The sequence below is a fragment of the Neopelma chrysocephalum genome, unplaced genomic scaffold (assembly GCF_003984885.1).
Source record: "Neopelma chrysocephalum unplaced genomic scaffold, ASM398488v2 Primary Assembly neopelma1_74, whole genome shotgun sequence".
Lineage (NCBI taxonomy): Eukaryota > Metazoa > Chordata > Aves > Passeriformes > Pipridae > Neopelma > Neopelma chrysocephalum.
The window spans coordinates 7,421,115-7,442,211 of NW_020897735.1; the positions used below are offsets into that span (position 1 = coordinate 7,421,115).

The 21,097-nt window shown below is 51.7% G+C and overlaps 1 protein-coding gene and 1 long non-coding RNA gene across 2 annotated transcripts in view; both read left to right on the top strand.

Moving 5' to 3' along the window:
* The first annotated feature begins 2,768 nt into the window (after positions 1–2,768).
* On the top strand, positions 2,769–5,632 carry LOC113969595. Its single transcript, XR_003534900.1, has 3 exons — positions 2,769–2,833; positions 4,239–4,365; positions 5,497–5,632. It is a non-coding gene; the product is annotated as an uncharacterized LOC113969595 (long non-coding RNA).
* A 5,068-nt stretch (positions 5,633–10,700) lies between these two features.
* The window catches only part of OLFM1 (olfactomedin 1), a 32,005-nt gene continuing 21,608 nt past the window's right edge, over positions 10,701–21,097 (top strand). Inside the window, exon 1 of the mRNA XM_027687517.1 lies at positions 10,701–11,300. Coding sequence (XP_027543318.1) covers positions 11,235–11,300 — 66 coding nt within the window. The 5' untranslated portion in view covers positions 10,701–11,234. The remainder of the gene's footprint in view (positions 11,301–21,097) is intronic.

Genomic DNA, 21,097 nt, shown 5'->3' on the forward strand with positions numbered 1-21,097 from the left:
AGCTCTCTGTGTAAAGGGTATAAAGTCCCTTCTGCCTTCTCCTCCTTCTCCCCCCCTGTGTTATTTAACAACTGGCTATGATTTACATGGTTCATTAATGCACTGGTAACACTGACACACGCATTCCCAAATAAGCCAGAAGGTTTATATTTGACCTGGGCCCTCTGTTCACTGCAGATGCCCCAGAGGATTTGAAAAACAGTGATTTGAAGTGATTGCATTGGATAAGGACATTACTCAGTGCAAATACAATTGGATGCAAGCATTTAATTTTTAAAAAAACACGGCTATTGCAGTGCCTCTGAGCCAGAGAAAACAACAGTTTAGCTCCCTTCATGGTTTTGGCTTTTTATTCTCCCTGAGGACAGGAAAGGGAAGCAGGACCAGTTTCAAACTGGAGAGGTTTTGTCAGGTGGATTGGCTGGGAGTGCTCTGAAATGGCCTTCAGGACCTTTCAGGTCCCACCTTGGGGGACTGACACCCCAGGCAGGGTGGCAGCAGAGTTTTGGGGTGTCCCTGGGCTGCTCAGCTCCTCCCCAGGCAGCACAGACAGACCTGAGCTCCCAGCCAGTTTCCAACAGCAAGAGATCAGGCCCAGGGATGAACTATAAAGGGAATTATTTGTCCCCCTCGGGTTGGATTTTTATTGCTCCATTTTGGTTATTGGGGACTGAAGGGAAGAAAAGGAGAGAGTTTAAAATGATGATTGCACAATAAATGGCAGCAGCTCTGCTAATGTGCTGAGTGCCTGCAAACAGCTGCTAGTCAAACACCCATAAAGGTTTGCTTTGACGAGGTGTATAACCTTCCTCTTCCTTCAAACAGCTTAACTCCATCAGCTCCTTGCCCTTTCCCAGGCAGGTGAGGAAAAATCAGGGAGCTGGAGCACCAGAAGTACAAACCCTGGGATGGCAGGGGGGGATGGAGGGATCTCTGGGGATCAGAGTGATTCCCTGAGCTCCCTCCCTGCCGTGGAGACCATCAGGCTCAGGGATGGGGATATGGTGAAAGAAAGCCTGTACAAACAACTGGGACAGGAGACAAGACTGCTGAACACACGAGGGAGCGAAGCAGTGAGAACGTTCCCAAATTCTCCTGTGCCAAAGATTCCCCAGAGAAACCCCCTTGGATGGCTCTGGGAAAATGCTTCCCTCTGCAAAGTTTATTATATCCCAAAAGCAACAGGAGAGGGACAGATCCCTTAGTAACATAAACAGGTCTGGTTTCCACCTATTCTGATGTTTTCTTTGCCTTTTTCACCCTAGATGAGAGCTGGACCCCAACAATTTGAACCCCCCAAAGCCAACACACAGTTCATCCTATGGCCACTCTCACATTAATCCTTCCTACACCCCCTAAGGCCTCCTGTGACCTGCACAGCTCTTCCCATCTGAATGTCTCCCAGCTATTTACACACAAAAATAATTATTCTTTCTGGCTGCCCAGGCTGCAGGAACCATCACTGGCTGATTTGGCAGGCAGGAGAGTTTCCTGGGGAAGCAAGGAGAAGCAGCCTCCTTGCCTCTGTGCCAGCTCCACCCCCAGGAACCCTGGCACCATCCGAATTGGAAAGGAGGAGAGGGATTTTAAGGATATTTCCCTGGGTATGTAAAAAAACAGGGGCTGGAGGAAGAAAGGCCCAAGGTAAAGGCTCCGGGCTTGCTGGCCTTGAGCACCTACAGCTGCTGCCTGGTTTTGTATGAAGGGACCTGCAGTCAGGCCTTGGGATGGCAAAAGGCTTCTCTGATTCAGTGTCTCTACAAGGAACTGAGATGGGAAGAGCAGAGACAGCTGTCCCTGTTTGCCCTTTCAACCCCCCAAGCTGTCAGCAGTCCCAGGAGGATGCTAACAGGAGGAGAAAGGCAGATCCTGGTGGGTCTCTGTGGGGAGCAAGCTTGGGAAGAGCAGGGATTATCCATAGCAGCTTTTGGCTTGGTCTGAAAGGCAGCACTGAAAACACTGCAAAGGGCTAGAGACACTGAAACATTTCCCAAACCCCCCCTGTGGACCTATTAATTGCAATATTGGATCTTCCATCTTTTCCAGCAGGTTCCCAGCAGTGGGCACACAGCCAGCTTGGCTGTGAGTTTGTTTATTTTCCAGCTAATGTAGCAGAAGGATCAGTTCCAGCCAACAAAACCGGGAATGTCAGAAAAGTGCTGTCCAGCTCCCACAGATAATTTGGGATGTACACCTGGAAGATGGTCGTTAGCACTGTGATTAATCCAGCGCTGTGGAGGGGGAACAGGGACACCTCACACAAGCGGATTGTGGAAAACCCAACCCAGAAAAGCAATAAGAGCAGACTTGCCCCGTGGATGAAACACTGGCCACTGGCTGGATGGGAAAACTGCACTTGGAAACACGGCAGCACACACAAAAACTCGGCTGCAAACACCTCTGTCCCCGCAGGACTGGAAGTGGCATCTGAGCGGTGCCCGTTTGGCATCGCTGGGGATGAGTTCAGAGTGTGCCTGTCCAAACTGAACCACCAGCATTTGTTACCGAGCCCATTAAGCTTCAAACAGCACTCGAGCACTTGCTCCTCACTCATCTGTGCCGGGCTGGGGTTGTTTAACACGTGGGCTCTGCCACACCCGGCCCAGACAGAGCACGAGCTGCCAGAAACCCCAATACCCAGACCTGCCGTGCGCTCTGCTGGGGAGGGAGGCTCCTCGGAGCAACAAAAATCCAGGGGGGTAAAAAGGCAGGAGTAGGCCGAGAACAAACAAAAATGGATTTAAAAATTCATGTGTTTTGCCTTTTGCAGGAGCTCGGGTGGGATTTCATCAGGTGCCTGACCAGCAGGGCCCCGCAAGCGCAGGGTTGGCAGGTCAGTGTTTGCCTGGCACCCACTCTTCCCTTTTATCTTCTCGCCTCCCTCTTGTTTTTTAAATATGCAAATACATCAGAGGAGGGTTTCAAACCCCTGACTACAAATAGATCTGAAGGGCCTTTGAGCTTTTGAGAGGCTCCTGCCTTACTCTAGCAGAATAAACAACCACAAATGCACGGATGCTGCACGTTCCCTCTGCTGTGACTCCACAGTGGATCCATCGTGAGGTCCAGTCCTGCATCCCAGAACCTCCTTTGTCCTCCCATTCCCAGCATGACCTGGGAATTTTTTTTGTGGGGAGGTTTCTGGGGTTCAGAGCAGCACAGGCAGTGGGGTCCCCCCCTTTTCCTCCTTGTCCAGTTCCATCTCAAGCAGATGTTTCGGGGAGGAAAGCTCTGGGATGACGAGCTCAGCGAGCAGAGGGAATGTGAGGCTTTGACTTGAAAACACTGAGCGTTGAGTCATAATTCTCAAAAAAAAGGGAACAAAAAACAAATACGTGCCAGCTGGGTGGTTCAGAAAATCTCTGATTGGCTCTGATTGAAGCATTCAAAGGCACTGGGTCTGCTGGAAAATCCTGAATGAAGATGCTGAAGCCCTGATTTGGCTGAGCACACCCGGCTGTGCGTGACGGGGATTCAGCACCGTGGCAGAGCTGGCTGGTGGAAACCACAAAAGCAAGTGATCCCTGTTATTCCCCATATTTTATTGTTCTCTGCATTTAACACCTTGGCCAACTGTTGTTAGTTTACCTCATTGCTATTTTTCCACTCTGCTTTAGATGCTGGAAAATTGAGGCACAAGGGGAATTCGGGCTGTTCCCCAGGGGAGGGGAAGGGAGTCCCAACCCTGTGCTCACCCCTCCTCTGACTGAAATCCCTATTTATCGCACTCTGTTTACTTCTAGAAACTTTAAAAATGTTAAATGCTTAGAGGATTTCAGTTCAGACTTGATCCCCGGGCGACCTGTGGTGTATAGTTAAATAAGGCTGCTTTATGTATGCTGTACCCTAAATCTAAAGGTCAGGGGTTTGGTGGCCATAAATATTCAAACTGCACAGGCCGGGTCTTTTAAACCTCCTTTTAAATATTTATGATGGTGCTTCCATGGCTGCAGGAGAATATTGTAATAGTATTAAGAGGAAAAAAAAAATCCTTCTCCATCTAAAAGCTCAGCATGAGCCATTTTCATATATTATGCATCACTAAGTGCTGTTTATGGCCGTTTTTGGCAGAGCTTGTACTGGATCACAGCAGAGTTCATGAATCTGGAGCTGTGCAGAGCTCGGGGTGTTGGCTGTGCCATCCATCAGCCTGGGTATTGCCTCCAACGTGGTGGGCACAGCTGGTGGGACAGCTGAGGTCCTGCAGCCTGGCACTGGGGGCTCTTGTCCTCCCACAGACCTGCTCGTCGTGTTGGCCCACGGCACAAAAGTGTTCCCGAAACACTTCACTCCAAGCTCTGGAGATCCATGGAGCGAAGATGCCTCTTGAAGAGGGACCAAGCCCTTGCTTGTGCCAGCTGGAGGGTGGGCACAGCCATGCAGTTATTCTGCTGTTTATTCTCTCGTGGCGTTTTGCTGAGAGCACCATCGACCTCAGCTGCAGGAACACGTCTCCTGGTGTTCCCGGGGTGGGTCATTCCAACCGCAGCTGTGCCCTGCTGCCTCCTCGGAGAGCTCTGCTCATTCTGTGGGAATCAGCTGCCAACGGGAGCGGGTGGGTTGGGTGCAATCAGCAGGATGGGTCGGAGCTGTGACCAACAGTATCCCCTCAGTGCCAGGACTTGGGATTGCCTGGATGCCACCGGAACGGGATCTGACTGTGGAACCACAGGGCGAGCCAGCAGGGAGGTCAGCAGAGCTGAAATCACTTGCAGACTTCAATCAGCTTCCAATTAAAACTGAGATGGGCTTTTGTCCTTGGGTAGAGCAGCACAATTCAGCCTGACTGATGCCTCTTCGCTGGTGCTTACCACCCTTATCTCTTCAATTTTCAGCAGTGCTTATGGTTTAGGGGGAAGTGCTGTGTCAGCTCGGTTTCCCAGGACACATGAACCTGTATCACGAACTTAATCTCCCACATGAAGTCATTTTGTGAGGGAAGCAAACTGGCTTTTCCCCTATTGCACTAAAATAGGCCCTCGAGCTCTAAAAAAATAAGAGAATGATGGACAGGCGAAAGGATGTACAACATCCACCAGCATGCACAGAGTGGGATGTCACAGGCTTCATTTCCTCAGGAAATCAGCTTTAAAATTAAGGCTAATCAGAGTTAAAAAACACTGCAGTTACCCCAAACCAAATGATACTATAATGTACTCAGTATATTACATCCTCAATAGCAAAGCAGCATCTGCTACATAAAGTGAAATGTGTGTGTCACCATATGTAGGCAGCATAATGTGGACTCAAATTAAATAAAAACATTTCAGGGTATATGGTCCAATATGCAATCTGGGCCCTGGGAAATGCTGAGTTTTACTCTAAAGTTCTTAACAGTTGGCTATAATGCTGAACCTAAAACAGTGCAAACAGGGCTTTTTAGCAACATAAGCTGTTATCTGCACTTTCCTCCCTTTGAGCCAATATTACTTCTGGAAATTTGAGAAATTATTTGGTTTATTTTTAATTTTTTCCTCTTTTTTTTTTTTATCCGAGGCTTTTTGCATCTTTCCACGAGTTGAAAAATCTCTGAGAGACCGGAACCCTGAATGTTTGCAAATACTGCTTTCCATCTGAGAGCTGCCCTCCAGGAATACCATGGAAAAAGCCCCAGAAACCACTCAGCCTGTTATCTGTGTACCACAAATAAAGAGGTAAACACTGCAAAATTACTTGACTTTCACCTTTTCCACTGTTTTTCCCGCTGAAATCTCTCCCAAGCAAGGGGCTCCTGAAGCACTTTAGTGCTATTTTAAAAGAGATCAGGCTGCTAAACTGCACAGGCAATCTTCCCTGTGTGACTCGGGCTCACTGCAGCTCTGATGTTAGTTTTTATCCTCTTTGACCCCATTTGTTGTTAACAAAATGTGGCATAAACTATGGATTCCCTCCAGGTGTCAGAAACACTGGGAATATGCTGGTTTTGCCTGGCTTGGGTATCTGAGGAGTTTGTTATGATGAAGGATTGATCATTGTCTGCATTCAAGGCTGCTGGGAAGCTGCAAACCCTTTCAGTCTGTTAATGTGGATTTCATTTTCGTTCAAAACAAATATAACAAGCATAGAAATAACTTTGAAGTGCCAGTGAGGAAGGGGATGTTTGCAGAGGAGCTGCTTCACACAGTTCTGCCCTCCTGTGCCAGGTTTCCCTGGTGTGGGGTTTTAACTCCTTTGCTCGGGTCCTTGAATTATTTGGATAATGAAGAGCCCAGGAAAGCCACTGTTCTACTTTGTAGAAGCAGCAAAACAAAATTTCCAACTGTGAGGCTTGGACTGAAGCATTTGATGAGGGGAAAAGTACGGCTGAACCAGAAAGCAAAAGGAAAACACAGTGATGCCAGTGGAACTGGCTGTGCCACCGTCTGGAAATCCTGGATACACCTGTAAAGGTCCGGGAAGTCACTGGGACAAAAGGGAACATGCTGTTTTCACCGGGAAAAAGGGAACTCAAGGTAAATGACAGGGAGGGGAATGTAACAAATCTGTTCCTGCCTGGGGCACTGCTGCCGACAGCAGGCTCTGCCTTGGGGTCGTCTGAGACTTCGTGTGCCACTGGGGAAAGGATTCGGCAGCTCCCAGAGATCGGAGGCGTGGAGCTGGCTGCAGTGCCAGGGCTGGATGCCACCAGGGCTGGATGCCACCAGGGCTGGATGCCACCAGGGCTGCTGTCTCACACATCCACCCACCGCCCCGTCCCCTCACCGCTCCCAGCCCTGCGCTGGTTCAGCGCAGCAAACAAAGAGAGAAGCTGCAAACCTAAAAAAAAAAAAAAAACAAAAAACCAACCTGGATGGCATTTGGTTTTTCTGCTGCCATTAGTTCTGTCTTTTCCAGTTCCCTTCCTGCTCTTTGTCTTCTGCAGCTCCCCATTTCCTCAGCTTTTGTGTTATTCCTTCTCTCCGATGGCAAAGGCTGGTTCTTACCATTCCTTGCGCGCGCCGCCGGTTTCTGACCTGTTCTCCCCCCGTCTCCCTGAAGCATTAGGGGATGAATCGAAGTCTGGCAGTGTCTCCTCCTCAACCCACTTCTGAGCAGGGAGGTGAAGAGCTGCAAAGAATGAAAGATGTTTGCTTTAAAAAAAAAAAAACCAACACGCCACGTTTTTGGATCTGTGCGTGTGCCTTGCTTTTCGTTCCCATCTCCTTTGTCCTTTGGGGGCATCTGGAATTCCTAGTGCTGAGGCAGCAGGTGAAAACGCATGGAAAGGGCCTTGTCTGACTTCAAACCAACTGCTCGAGAGATCAAGTCCTTAGAGTAGGTGATAGATCAATGAAATTTGCCTGAAATCAGCTGGAATTGGTCCTAGATTTTTATCAGCCCGTCAGGGGATGGGTAGATACCAAGGCAGCTTTTCAGTGTCCAAATGGACATTAATTGTGCAGCCACAGTCCTTAATTCCTACCGAGTCTGTTTGGGACCTGGGGGTGTTGTCACCTTTCTGACTTGGCTAATCCATGACTTTTCCATGAGATCCTCATGACCAGAATGCCCATAGAGTCTCCTGTGGGTGGTGAAGATGAGGAGAGACAATCCCAGGAGGGGCTGAGCCACCAGAGGCTCTGACAGGGAGATGCTGTGGGCTGGAACCAGGAACAGGGAGACAGCTCAGCACAGAGAGCTCTGCAAGGAGCCACGTCCTGTGTTCATCACCGAGTCTGCCTGCATGAAACGGGCTGTTGAGGAGGATCACAGAGGTGTGATTTCCTCTGAGGATAGATTTCCTGCTCCCCCGCTATCAGATGCTGCTAACCCAGCAATGAGAGCTCCCAGAGGGCTCCTTGCAGCGAGTCCTCCTGTCACACACTCTGAAGTCCCATGACAGTGATGCTTGTGCCTGGCATCTCTCCCCCTGACGTTTTTCTGACAAAGGGATCAATAGTTTGGGTCTGTTTGGAAAATCAATTCAACGCTGGGCAGCCCTTGAAGGAACCCCATCAAAGTGTCGGACTTGTGCCTCGCTGATGGCACAAGAGTGATGAACAGGGGAGAGATGGGAAGGCTCTGCAGATTCCTGCGGCTCCCAGCACAGAGGAAGGGGCTGCCTGCCAACCCCTGCCAACCCCTGCCATCCCCTTCTGTCCAACTCTGTGTCCTCCCGCCCTAGAGAACAGCGTGATCTGGAAAGCAAAGTACTGGCCTAAATCGCATCCTATAAATCAAGAAGAGAAGCCAGGTGTGGTTTTATCTCCTCTCCTGCATCACACAGCAAGAGTTTCATGGAGGGCAGCTCTCCTGTAATTTCTGGAGGAGCTGGGATGCATCTTTGGGAAAGGCTCTTGGCTCTGATTTAACTGTGTCAAGCGATGGAGAGGGCACTGAGCCTTCAGCTGGGTTGTTTCACAGTCTGATTATCTTCCCCTGAGGAAAAAAAAAACAGGCCCTATTTCTACTCCAAACTGTGGACTCTTGCTTTGACTTTTTTTTGGCAGATAGAAGAGCCTTCATATACAGAAACCTTCCCCTTGGCAGCCTCCTCTCAGCCCGTCCTTGTGCTGGTGAAAGAGCCGGATCATCTTTAGTCCCACTCCATGGGCAGGTTCTCCAGACCCCGAATCCTTTCCAAATTTCTAAAGAGGCATTTTTCAATGTCTGAATTTTTCAATTCACTGTGGGAATCAAAAGATCTGAGTTGTGTTCCCACTGGGCAATGTTTTTTTCCTTTTATTTCTCTTGGTTTCTTTGATTTGTGTCCTGGGAGTGGAGCTCTGTGGGACAGGGCTCTTTCCCAGAGGAAGGACCACACAGGGCCTCACATTCTGGAGCTCATGTTCAATAACAATGTTATTGATATTAATTCAGAAATACTTCAAAAGAGGAATAAATTACAACAAAATGCAGAGTTGCTGCTTTTGCCATTTACCCAAGTGCAAGCCACAACTATTACTATGAAGGTCAATGAAACTGGGTGGGTATAAAACCAAAGGAGAGGGAGCAAAGAGATTTCCCTTGGGAACATGCTGTTGGTGTCTTGGAAAAAATCCATTTCAGAGACTTATCTGTGTAAAACAAGGGGAGGTTTCTTCTCTTCTGAGGTCTAAAACACCCAAACCAAGTCACCCTCCATAGTTCCAGCAACCTAAGGTGAAGTTGATCTCGTTAAAAATTTTTGTGTGAAAGAAGCTCTCACTGCTGGGCTTCTGCATCTCAAGTCTATTTTAAGCCCTGTGAGCTCCAGCTGCACCTGGGCCCTCACATGGAGCATCCTGAGCTGCATCAACCACGTGCTGCCAGGGTTAATCAGAAGCTGCTCAGGTGGTTTTTTGAAGGCACTTTAAACAGTGCACCCACAGAGAAATCCAGCCACGTGTAACTCACCAGTCCTCCTCCCTCCTTTGAATTTTGGAGGTTTTTTTTATCCCACTGTGAGCCCTGCTGGGGGAAGGTGATGCCCAGGGTAACAAAATACCTTCTGAGGTGCCAGGAGAGGATGTGTTCAAACCCTGTCAGGCCACTGATGCTTTTGGCCTCGTTGTGCTGCTCTTGATAAAGTCAAGAGGAGCTCAATGCTTTTTAAAGATCCTCAGCTTTTATGGGCTATAAAGCATCGACCTTAGAGGGAGGTGCTGAGGGAAGTATCTCCCAGATAGATCTCTGTGGGATAGTCAGACATGCCAGCTTTCCCACAGCTGCTCCCTGGGCTGCCTTTTCCTAAGCTCACTTTAAACGAATGTGATGATTTCCCTCCTGGAGAAGAGCTGCCTGAAGCTGCTGAAACACTCTTGGGGGGACTGGGACAACCTTCCCTTGGACATTTGCTGATGGAAACACACAGAAAGCTTTTTCCAGTTTGTTCTCAGCTGTTTGTTCCCACTGAGGATCAGTCACAGCGCTGCAAATTTCCTGAATTCTGTGCTCCACGATCCCAGGACTTGGAAAGGGCCCTGCATCAGCTCAGCCCTACAGTGATCCCATCTCCTGCTCCAGTAACAAGGGCTCCAGAATAAAAAAATCCTTTTGCAATGAGCAGCTAAAGGGGAAAATCCTCTAGTGGGAGTCTCTGCTAATTGTGGACCTGTGGCAAGTGATTCCTATTAAATTATTCAATAATCCCTAAGAGATGATCTGATTACATCTCTCACCTCTGCAACGTTGCTGTGTTGCTGTTCATCTGCATCACCAGATGCTAAAGGAATGAATAGTATTTATGAGGTCCTGGGAAAACTGGTTCAAAAAGCATTCAGGGTGTGTGTGAGAGAGAAATGAGGGGGAAACAGTCCCCACGGACCCTGGGGAGGGGAATGTGTGAGTGGGCACTGCCTGCAGCCCCCGGTGCACCAGCAGGACCTTTGCAGGGGGCTGGGAGGGGATGCAGGTGAGGATTTGCTCTGCAGAGCAAAAGCATTGTCACGTCCTCCCACTGCCTTGACTTAATTTAGCTCGGAGCCGGGCAGAGGATGCAGCTCGGAGCCTTCCTGGGGGGCTCGGTCTGGGAGCGCCTTTGCTTGCGGGTTGGTGCTTTGGGGGGGGGGGGGGGGGGACCCCCCTGCCCCCCCCCCCCTGTCCCCAAGCCCCGCGGGAGAGGGGGGGGGGGGAGGGATGGCACTGAGAAGGGGGTTCAGAGAGGGGTTCAGGAGGGGGTTCAACCCCCCTGTTCCAGCCCTGCTCCCCGCGGGGCCGCCGCAGCATCACCCCGCGCTGCCGCGGCTGCTTTTTCCCCCTCTCCCTTTGCCGTGTTTAGTTAAATTTCCCCCGCCTTACTTGATGTCACATCCTGTTCCACAGCCATCCCCTGCTTGTAGCCAGCCCTACCAATTCCTTTCTTCTTTTTTTTTTTTTTTTTTTTTTTAAATCCCTGTCCTCTCCCCATCACCCCCCTTTTCAAGGCAAACTTTTGGCAATAGCAGAGATAATCATTGCGTGCTCCGTTGAATTTCCCTTCGCAAATGTCTTTGGAGCAAGGGAGCCATTAAAAAAAAAAAAATTAAATAAATTACCAGAGAGCCAGCACCGAGAGCAGAGGAGAGAAACTGGGATCCCAATAAATATGCAAAGTGAAGGCTCTGCTGAGCAGATTTCTGGCATCGCTTCCCGAGGGTGCTGAGAGCCGCCCGCAAAATCAGGCTGATTTTTTTTTTTAATTGCATTTTGTTGTCTTTTTTTTTTCCTTTATTTTTTCTTTAATTAAAATATTAATAAGAATAAAGGAGTGAGGAGGCAGCGAGGCTCGGGGACGGCGCAGGGAGGCTCGCCCGGAGGTGATCTGTATGCGAGGTGCCTAGAACGGGGTGCGAGAGATGCAACCGGCAAGCAAGCTCCTGACCCTCTGCTTCCTCATCCTGATGGGCACAGAACTCACCCAAGTAGGTTTATCTCTTCCTTCTCCCACACCCCCTCCTCCTCTCCCTTTCTCCCCAACGCCATTTTCTGTTAAACCTCGAGAGCACAAAAGAAAATTGGGATAGGATGCTGCACCTTCGCGCTCCCCCCATCCCCGGGCATCACCTGTGCCCAGCCCGCGGTGCTGGGGGACCCTCCGCGCTGGGGGGGACCCGGGGGTGGGGGCACAGGGCGGGGGGCTCGGGATACCGGACCCCCAGAGACGGGGAGAGAAGGGGCAGCCCCGGCGTGGCCACCCCCCTCAAGGGGTGTGGGGGACCCCCCACCCCACCCACCCGCGGGGAAAGTTCCCGTGAAGGGCTGGGGGAGCAGGGGGGGGGCTGCGGGACCCCCGCCCCGGGCTCGGGCTCGGCCAAGTTCAGAGCTGCCCGTCCCGGGTCCCCACGGGGACGAGACTCCGGTGCAGGGTGTCGGTCCCTCCTTGTCCCCACCCCACTCCTCGCGTGGGGGTAGCTTTGCTGATTTTGGGTGACATTTAAATGTCCCTTGATGTTTCCATCTGTGACAGCCTTGTGGGAGAGAGGAGCAGCTTATTTATCCCCCTCTCCCCACTCCACCTTTTTTTTTTCCCCTCTGGATTTTAACGTTTTTCTTTACTGTCCCAGCCCCTGGACAGAGTGAGTAGTGGGGCTGAGGGAGAGAAAAGGAGGCACCCAAAAGACATTTCTTGCAAGTGGAATTAAAACTCCATTTGACTTCTTTAAGCTAACTGGGGAGAGGCAGGCAGGGTGATTGTCTTTTGTTATTTTCCCCCCGTCACTGAGGAAAGGAAAAAAAGTAATTACAAGAGGATGCTCTAGATTGTGGGGTTAATTGTGGTGCTGCCTGGAAGCGAAAAAAGAAAGAAAAAGAAGCTATAAATAGGAGGGGAATGGAGGCTTCTTAGTGTAGGAGCAATTAGCAGCTGGGCTCTCATCCTGGATGCTTTATGGAGATTATTTTTCTCTTTCTTCTGCTGACAATGCTCTCTCCTGTCACTGCCCTACTGCTGAAGTTTGAGTAGCTGAAGCCTTTTGCCTTTGCACCCTCAGAGTATTTCTGCTGCCCTCAGGAAAGGAATGGCTAAAGCAAAGAGCTGCCTTAATCTGGAGCCCTCCAGAGAAGGGATGAGAAGGTTGTAATTTGAGGGGGGGTGGGAAGGAGGGAAAGGAAAGCAAAGCAATCCCAAAGCTGTGTGGCTGAGGAGGGGTGGGAAGGCAGCAGAGCTGCAAGTGAGTGCCCAGGAGAAGCCCATTGTGTGAGAGATGCTCGGGCCGTGCGCATGCGCCGTGCTGGACAAAGCCAGGACCACCAGCATCGCTGGGCCACCAGCACCACGGGCTGCTGGCCACACTCCTGGCCCAGCTGAGGGCACAGCCAGCCAGCAGCCACGGTGGCAGCGTGGCAAAGCAGCGTGGCAGGGCTGTCCTGGCCTCGTGTCCCCTCCAGCCTCCCCCCCTGCCCAGCCCCATGCGATGCGCCCGCAGCCTGGGGACCTGGGAGGTGCCCCCTCCCCAGGGGTTGTCACCCCCTAATTGGCCTTTACAGCCCCATTGCTCTGCTCTGGTGGGTTTTTTCGAGGACCAAAAGGATGCTGCTGTGCCTGGCTGCTTTTCCCTTTTCCTGCTTTATTTCACTTCAACTTTTCGACCAACTTTAAACCGGGGTGGGGACGGGGAACCAAACCTGCCCTGAGCTGTGGGGCTGAGGGCTGCAGGGAACTTGGCAGAGTTACCTCCCAGCCCGTGGCAGGAGGTTTCAGCCCCTGCTAAAGCCTGGCTTTGCTGAGCTGTCTTGCTGGGACTGGTTTCTGCTCTGCAGTGCCTACCTGGGCAGGTATCCACGTCCTGCCAGGCTGTGCAGAGCTCTCCCACCCTCGTGCCTGCTGACTCGCCTGGCACTGCAGAGCCCTTTCAGAGTTTCAGCATCTCATTTCTGTAGCACAGCTGCCAGATGCAATCCCCAAATATGCCTTTCAGCCCAGGCACCGCCCAGCTCAGTGTCTTCCATGGTTAATTTGGTGCCGGGTTCACATCTCCATCACACGTGGGGAGTCTCTGCCGTCCCCTACAGAGATCCCAGGCTGGGGGAGGAAGGATGGAGGTTCAGGGGAGAGAGGCTGCTGATTTAAGCAGCTTTCCCTGATGATGCAGAAGGTACTGCTGTCCCCTCCTGTCCCTCTCTGCAGTGACACTGACAGGCCAGTGCACAAGAAAGGAAGGAATGGGGAGAGGTCTGGCTCTTAAATGGGGCTGGAGGGGGTGAGCACACGGCTGTGCTTCCAGTGAGGGGCTGGGAAAGCTCTTCTTGTGGAGGGAAGGGAGTTTTCACCAAGGTATTGGTGCTGCAGCATCCTCTGGCAGTCCCCCCAGGTGGGAGGAAGGATGCTTGTGGCAGGCTGGGAGCACATGGGTGATGCACATGCTGTGGGCTGCACCCCCAGTTTGGTAGGGGCTTGGAGACCTATCTAAGGTGGGTGGTAGTTTTACCTGTATTAAACAAGGGCAGAACTGCCCCTACATCCCCCAGTCCTTTGTAGAAGTCCCTGCCTGCCCCTCAATCCCCCAGGTGCCCCCAGAGGGCAGGGCTGGGGGGTGTCAGGAGCCCCAGAGTGAGACTTGCACTGGGATTTCTTTTAGCTGCCAAAGGTTCCCTGAGTTGTTTTGTGCCTTGCCTTGGCTCTCCCCAGGTCAGCAATCAAAACCTGGAATGACCTATTTTGGCTGGGTTGAACAGCTGGATTCAGGGTGCAGGGGCTGGGACGGGGGGCAAAGGTGCTCTGGGCACCCTGGGGTGCAGCCCCCTCACTCTGCTGTGTACACAGCTCTTTGCAGGGGCTTCCTGGGAAAAGCCTGGGGCTTCCTTTCCTTGTCTTCTCCTCGGAGAGACCCAGGGCAGCTCTCCTGGTGTCCATGAAGGAGCTGAGCCAATTTATGCTCTCTAAGGATCCGCTTGTCACGTGCAGAGAGTCGGTGCTGCCGGAGGGGCAGAGGTTTGGGATGCTGTGGTACAGCCAGGAATATTGACAGAGGGGGTCTGGGGTGCCAACTGCTTGCCTGTCTGTCTGTCTGTCCTTTAGTCATTCCTCGAGCTGGGATATCACAGTGCAAACCTCTTGGCATTCCCCAAAGTTTGTCAGGAGCAGAGCGGCAGCTCCAACATCCACCCCCTGGTAATCGTTGGTACCACACAGGAAGGAAAACCTTCCTGGAGCAGGCAGATATTAAACATTTAGGGCTTCTGCAATAGGAAAAGAAAAAAAAAAGAAATAATAATTTTGCCATCGATTTTCCTAAAAGCACATCAGGCCCCTCTTGGGGCTGTTTTCAGGGGAAGGGAGAGGTGCCAGGGACACGCTGCCCGTGCTCAGCAGTGCCCAGCCCAGCCATGCTGGCTCCCTTCTGTCCGTGGAGAACTTCCCAGTGCCCAGTTTGATGCCCAGGCTCTTCCTCCCCCTGTGAGGGAGACACATGGAAACTGGTAGGATTAAGCTGCAAATCTGCAGCCTGGAACAGGAGGCAGCTGCCTCGTCTCATAAACCAATTTGTGTCTCGTTTCACTAACTTCAGCTTTAACCAATAAAAAAGAAAGGTAATTTTCAGCCCTGGGTTGTATTTATTACTCAAGTTATCAGGCCTTGTAATCAGTATTAGCATCATACGTAAAGTAATACAAAACTAATTACTCTCAGAGTGAATTAGGTGAAGGCTGCAAACTGTGCTGACAGTGGAAGAACCTAATTCTGGAGTTATGAGTGATAAGTGTTGCCTTTGCTCTGCTGTGACAAAGCTACAAACAAAAGGGAACAAGGCAGGGACAGGGACACCCAAGGAGTGTCCTTTTGGGATTTCTTGCCTGTGGATACCTCAGCCAGGCTCTTTGGGAGACCTGAGAGGTTGAGTCGGTCAGGCAGGGGAAGATGCACTTGGGGAAACTTGAGGTACAGAGCCTGAGACGTGTCTTAGCGCCAGCAAGTCCCAGCTGGGGGGGAAGTGTGTCTAAAAATCCTGATTTTCCTTCTTTTGTAAGCTGTAGCTATTGGTTGTTACTGCTCCCCTTGAGCTGAACCCAAGAGCCCTGGTCCCAGCCTCTGGACTGGTTTTATCCTGGGTCTTGACCCTGGGAAGCTTTTTCTCTGCTCAGGACTCGGGTCCTGGCTCCCAGCCCGCCCTGCCCATCCTGGAAAGAAAACAGTGGGACAGTAGCAGTGTCAGCCCTGGGCCCAGGAGCAATGCTGTGTTTCCAGCAAGCAACACACAGAACAAGTTTTCACTGTGAAGTCACCTTCTGACTGGAGGCGTGTGCCTGACCCAGGGGAACGTGCCAAAAAATTCATCCTCCCCAGCCACAGCATCCAAGTAATGGGAACCCACAGAACCCACGGCAGCCCAGAGGCTCTGACTTGTCTTGGCACCTGCTGGTGGATCAGGGGCTTAATGTCAAGAGCAGCTTTAGCTAAACACAGATTTAGCCACGTGAAGCCCTCTGAAGGGGTTTGTCACTTCCAGAGTGGCACAAGGGGTGTGTTCTCTCTCCTGCAAAGTGTTTCTTTCCATGTGTGGGTAAGGAAAGGGAAGGTTTGGGAGTGTTTTGCACGTGGGAGCAATCCCAGTGTCTGTAGCTGGGAGTTAACATTCCAGAGCACATCAGGCTGCCTGATCCCAAAATGTGGCTGCTCCTGGAGTGAGGCACAGGACCAGGCACAGGTTCCACACAAAGTCCCACCAGGAGCTGGCACTGATCCACATCATCGTGGTCACTCTTTCCAAAGCACTTTAAGATCTTAAATTGCTGTTTTCTTTCCTTCCTTCACTTTCCCTGTCTGTCCATCCATACCCTTCCCGTGAGGAGGGGAAGAGCTTGCTCTTTGTTGTTACAGGGCCCAGGACTGAGGCTTGTGTGAGTGATGGTAGCAAAACAGTGACAAAAAAAAAACAGAGAGGAAACAAGGAAGTTTGGAAGTCAGACCAAAAAACCTGGGAAAACTGGTACTATTTATTGCTGTGGCATTTGTGACCTGCTGAGGGACACATGGCAAATGCAAGAGAAGATGTCCTGTGCCCCAGAGGTGATAGGGGTACAAATTGTGTGTTCCCTAATGAGGACTTGGCTGCCTCCCAGGGCAGGTGGTGCCTCTTCTCAGGCTGGAGGGATTTCAGGTACCTCCAGAGAATGAGGAATGCGAGGGAAGGGGGTGAAAGTTTACTAAGTTGAGAGGGGGATGAGAAATGTCATCCTTCGGTCCAGAGCAGAATCCAGGCCTTTCCCTCTGCAACTCTGTGGTGCTGGGCTGAAAGCAGAGGGGCACAGTGAGCCCCCAGTGCAGCTCTGAGCCTGCTGAGAAGGCTGGGCTGGGCTGGGCCAGGACCTCCTTGTCATCAGCCTTAGCCCCACTGCAGGGACCTGCCCCAACAGAGCTGCTCAGCATCCCCACAGCCTGGTTTTTGGAATGCTCTCCCATCCATATGTGACAGGGGTGCTCCTCTCCACCCCTCAGCTCACCTGTCTCCACACATCCACACTCCTTTTGGTGCACCCAGCACCTGGCAGTGGGGCAGCCTGGCATCAGACAGGGCTCCATGAGGGATGCAAAGAGTCGGTGGAGGCAGCAAACCCTCCAAGAGGCCGGTTCAGAGCCCCTCCATCAACTGTAGGAGGGAGGAAAATCACTTAGTCCAATCTAAGTATCTGAGGAGGATCCCTGAAGTTACACAACCAGGTCTTTCCAGAAAGGACAGACATTTCCTGCCCAGAGTGCCTGGGACACCTCGCAGGTCTCCAGTACAGAGAGGAGGAGCTGGAAAGAGCAGGAGTTGGGGCTGTCCCACACACCACGGAGCGATCCTCGGACAGGCTGGAGTGCCTGGCCAAATTCCTGAGTCCTGTGCTCCCTGTGCCCCTCCACTGGGCAGCCAGCTCAGCTGGACTCACCCTCCTCGGGTGTTAGTTGAGATCCTCCAGCGTTTACTGAGCCAGCTTGGAGCACCGGCAAGATCTGAGGCTGTTAAAATACAGGTGCGTGTGTTTTAGAGCAGCTCCCGTCCTCTCACCGTGCAGCCAACAGGAATTCTCGGGTTGGGGTCCATTGACACGATCCCCACCAAAACTTGGGAGCAACAGGAACTTCAGCACCTCTTCTCTAAACCAGCCAGGAGAGGGAGACAGTGACCGCCGTGTCCTGCACACGCACACACAGGAACTGTCCCTCTGCACACCTTGACCCTTGCAGGGCCCCTCTAGGCTGACAGGCACATTTTGCATTATCACTTCCCAGCAGCGGAATTTTCCACTAAGTAGCTATTTTGGAAGACCCTATTCTTTGCTTTTATCTATCATTCCTCCTCTTTTTCTACTCGGAATATATGCATGCAAAAAAAGCATCTTTTGTTCCCTAAACAGTTCATTTTTCCTGCTGTTTGCTCTCTGCTTGCAGCAGGAGAGGCACGGGGGGGGCAGCCTTGGAACCCCTAATTTTTTGGGCAGCCCTGCACCCCCTGCTCTCGTGGGGGGGGCGACTGGACCGAGTGCATCAGGACAAGAAAAACAGTTACAACGAAATGTTTTTTTTTCAAGGTAATTCCTTGTGCAAAAACCCAAAGTGATCAGGAGAAAGGTGAGCTCGGCCAGTTCAGCAGAACTGGTACCGCAGGGATTTCTGCAATGGAAAGTTACTTTTTAAGGGCCATATCCAGCTTTGCTCTGGAAAGCCCCATCAGTGAATACCATCAAGTCAAAAAGAGTCACCTCAGTCTCCTCCTCCTTGATTTCACCAGTGTTTCTGCTGATGTGCTCTAGCAGGAGTAAAGGCAACATCAGGTCTCCCACATCGAGTTTATTGGAATTTTATGTCAGTATTTTCATTCTGTTGCCACGCTGGGCTTCTTAAACAAGGGAAATTGTTTGGGTAGGGAAGAGTTTCCGTGTTTGCACATCAGCTACTTCAGGCACTGAGATGACAATGGTCATTTTCCTCCTTGATGCCCGTGATCTACAGCATGTCCATGCACAGCTGCGACCACCACCCTCTGCATAACCCTTCATCCCTAAAAAAGGGAAACAGAAGCATTTCTGGGACCCTCTTTTTTTGTCAGGTCTCTGCTTTGGAGCAGCTGATGTGGATTCAGCTTGCATGGCCATGACTTGGGGAAGGGTTGTGTCTCTCTTCATCCCAGGTTATACCCTACAGGCTCAGGACCATCCTGCTCCCAGCACAGGTTGTTAATGCATTAAGTCACTGAACTGTCTGAAAAGGTGTGGAAAAACATCTTGATGTCCCTGCCTTAACTCCCTTTATCTTACCAGGAGCAAAAAAAGTCCCCCAAAACTGCCGGTTTTGGCTCTTTCGTAAACACTGAGAGCAAGAGAAAGAAATAAAATCTGCTCCAGGGAAACAGAGCAGTTCTGCCTCTCTCCACCTGCAGAAACCCTGGGAAAAGGTTCCCAGGAATGGGCCACCTCCTCAGCAGGGACTTGTGGCTGTTGCTCCTCTCTTGGTGCTTTGCTGTCCCCATCTGAGTAAGTTTTAATCCTTGCAAAGCATTGGAAAGACATATGAATGTGCACTGGTGGGAAATGAGGCTTTGTGGAATGACCCTTACCACAGGAAATACCATTTTACACATTAAAGTATCCATAGGTCTAATTCCCTTGTATGTTCCTGGAGTAGACAAATATGAGGAATAAACTTTACTTACCGACTCAGTTGCAAAATGAACGTTAAGATGATTTAAGTGTAGCACTCAAGTGTTTTATATGATATGAAATCAGATAAGCAATCAGAGCCTCAGCTGCCACAGTGCTGAGCACAGCAGAAGCACCTGTTAGAGCAGCACTGGAGCAGAGCAGGGAGCTGTGATTCCTTATAAAAGCTGGAAGCCATCCAAGGCTTTTGCCTAATGAACCCGTTCCTATAACCACAGCCTGAAGCACCTCCTTGGTGCAGAGCCCCTCGGGTACCACCCCACACCCCTGGCAGCAGTTTTGCCATGGGAGGGATGCTGATGCCTCACCTGGGCTGGGTGAAGCCGATTCCACAGGGTGGAAGCAGTTTATCCATTTTGGAAGCCTGAAGCAGGACAGTGTGTGGTTCAGAGGGCAGGACAGTTTCCCTACTGCTTTCAGCAGCTGGCTGACTTACCTGGGCTAGAGCTGAGCAGGAGGAAGGGGCAGAGTGACATGGATGCAGCTGGGAAGTGAGGGAAGGGAATGACATTCCAGCTGCCTGCACCTGATTCTGCTGCTGCTGGGAGGGACAGGATCCGACCTGGCAGCAGCGCTCCTGCTCTAACTCATCTCTTTTTCTCCACCTGGTGGACTTGCTAAATGTGCTTTATTTCAGTGTGTTACAGGAGCTCCACAGCTCTCCCTGCAGAAACAGCTCCACTGAGCTGTGGCTGGTGCTGCTCCCTTTGCCCAGACCAGCAGTGCTGGGATGATCCCACACCAAGGGCCATGTCCCCAGTGAGGGACAAGGTCCTGCTAAGGTGGGACAGATCAGCTCAGTGGTGGTTGGAACATTCAGGGTCTCCTGCAACAGGGCAGTGGTGGCTACTCCAACATGCCAGGGCTGGTGCTGTACCAGTGGAGTGACGGGTGTCACCTCTATCCTCTGGAGAGGGACAGCACATTCATTTCAGAATTTTGCTTTGCACAGGGTGTTTCAAAGGTTCGCTTAGGGGAGGATGTGCAAGGAACTGCAGAGCTCTGTTTGTCGGAGACTTTGGTTCTGAGGTCACCAGGCCAGTTCTGCAAATGCCTTCAGGAAACCTGAGTTGGGACCAAGCCCCATCTCGCTGCCCACGATATGCCAGGCTGGCCAATGGTGTTGGCTGGTGTTTGCAGCCCGTGGGGTTCCTCGGCAGGGAATTCCTGCACTGGGAATGAGACAGGAGCAGCGTGGGGCAGGAACAGGGCAGGCAGGTCTACCGGGACATTTCGGTTTATCCTTCGCGCTGACGGAGCGCTGTCGCGACAGAATGCGGCGAGGGGGCGAGCGAGGGCGCGGAGGGTGCTCTGACAGGGCTGGGGAGCACCAGGTGCCCCGCAGGGGTCGCAGAGCCCGCGGGATTGTGCGGGGAGTTCTCAAGGAGCGCTTGAGGACTGGCAGCAGCTCTGGCCGGCTTCCCTGGCTGGCAGCAGCTCCCCTTTGTCCCCTGCACGGCGCTTCTCCGCTGCGGTCCCCGCGACCCCCGAGCGCCCCCGGCCCCGCACCGCGCCCGCAGCGCGGCCCGCAGCCGGCAGAGGGAGCGGCAGCGCCGCAGCGGGGGAGCCGCCCCCCCTTCCCCGCTCCGCTCCCTCCCCAAACCTCCTCAACCTCCTCCCCAGTTCTCTTCCGTCCCCTCAAATCTTCTCTCCTTTCCCCCAGTTCCCCCCCCTTCCCCCAAATCTTTTTCCCTCTCCCCAAATCTTTCTCTCCCTTCCCCAAGCCTTTCTGACTCTCTTCAAATCTCTCTCCCTCTTCCCAGTTCTTTCCCTTTCTCACGTATCTTTTCTCTCCATCTTTTCTTCCCATATCTTTTCTCCCTTATCTTTTCTCCACATATTTTTTTCTTCCCTCCTTCCTCCTCTCCCCTTTTCCCAAACCTCTTCTCCCTAAACCTTTTCTCCCCAAACCCTTTCTTCCCTCTTTCCCTCCATTCCCCCTTCCCCAAACCCTTTTCTCCCTCCTTCCCTCCGCTCCCCCTTCCCCAAATCTTTTCTTCCCAAACCTCTTCTCCCAACGTCTTCTCCGGAAATCTTTTCACCCCTCCTTCCCTCCGCTCCCCCTTCCCCAAATCTTTTC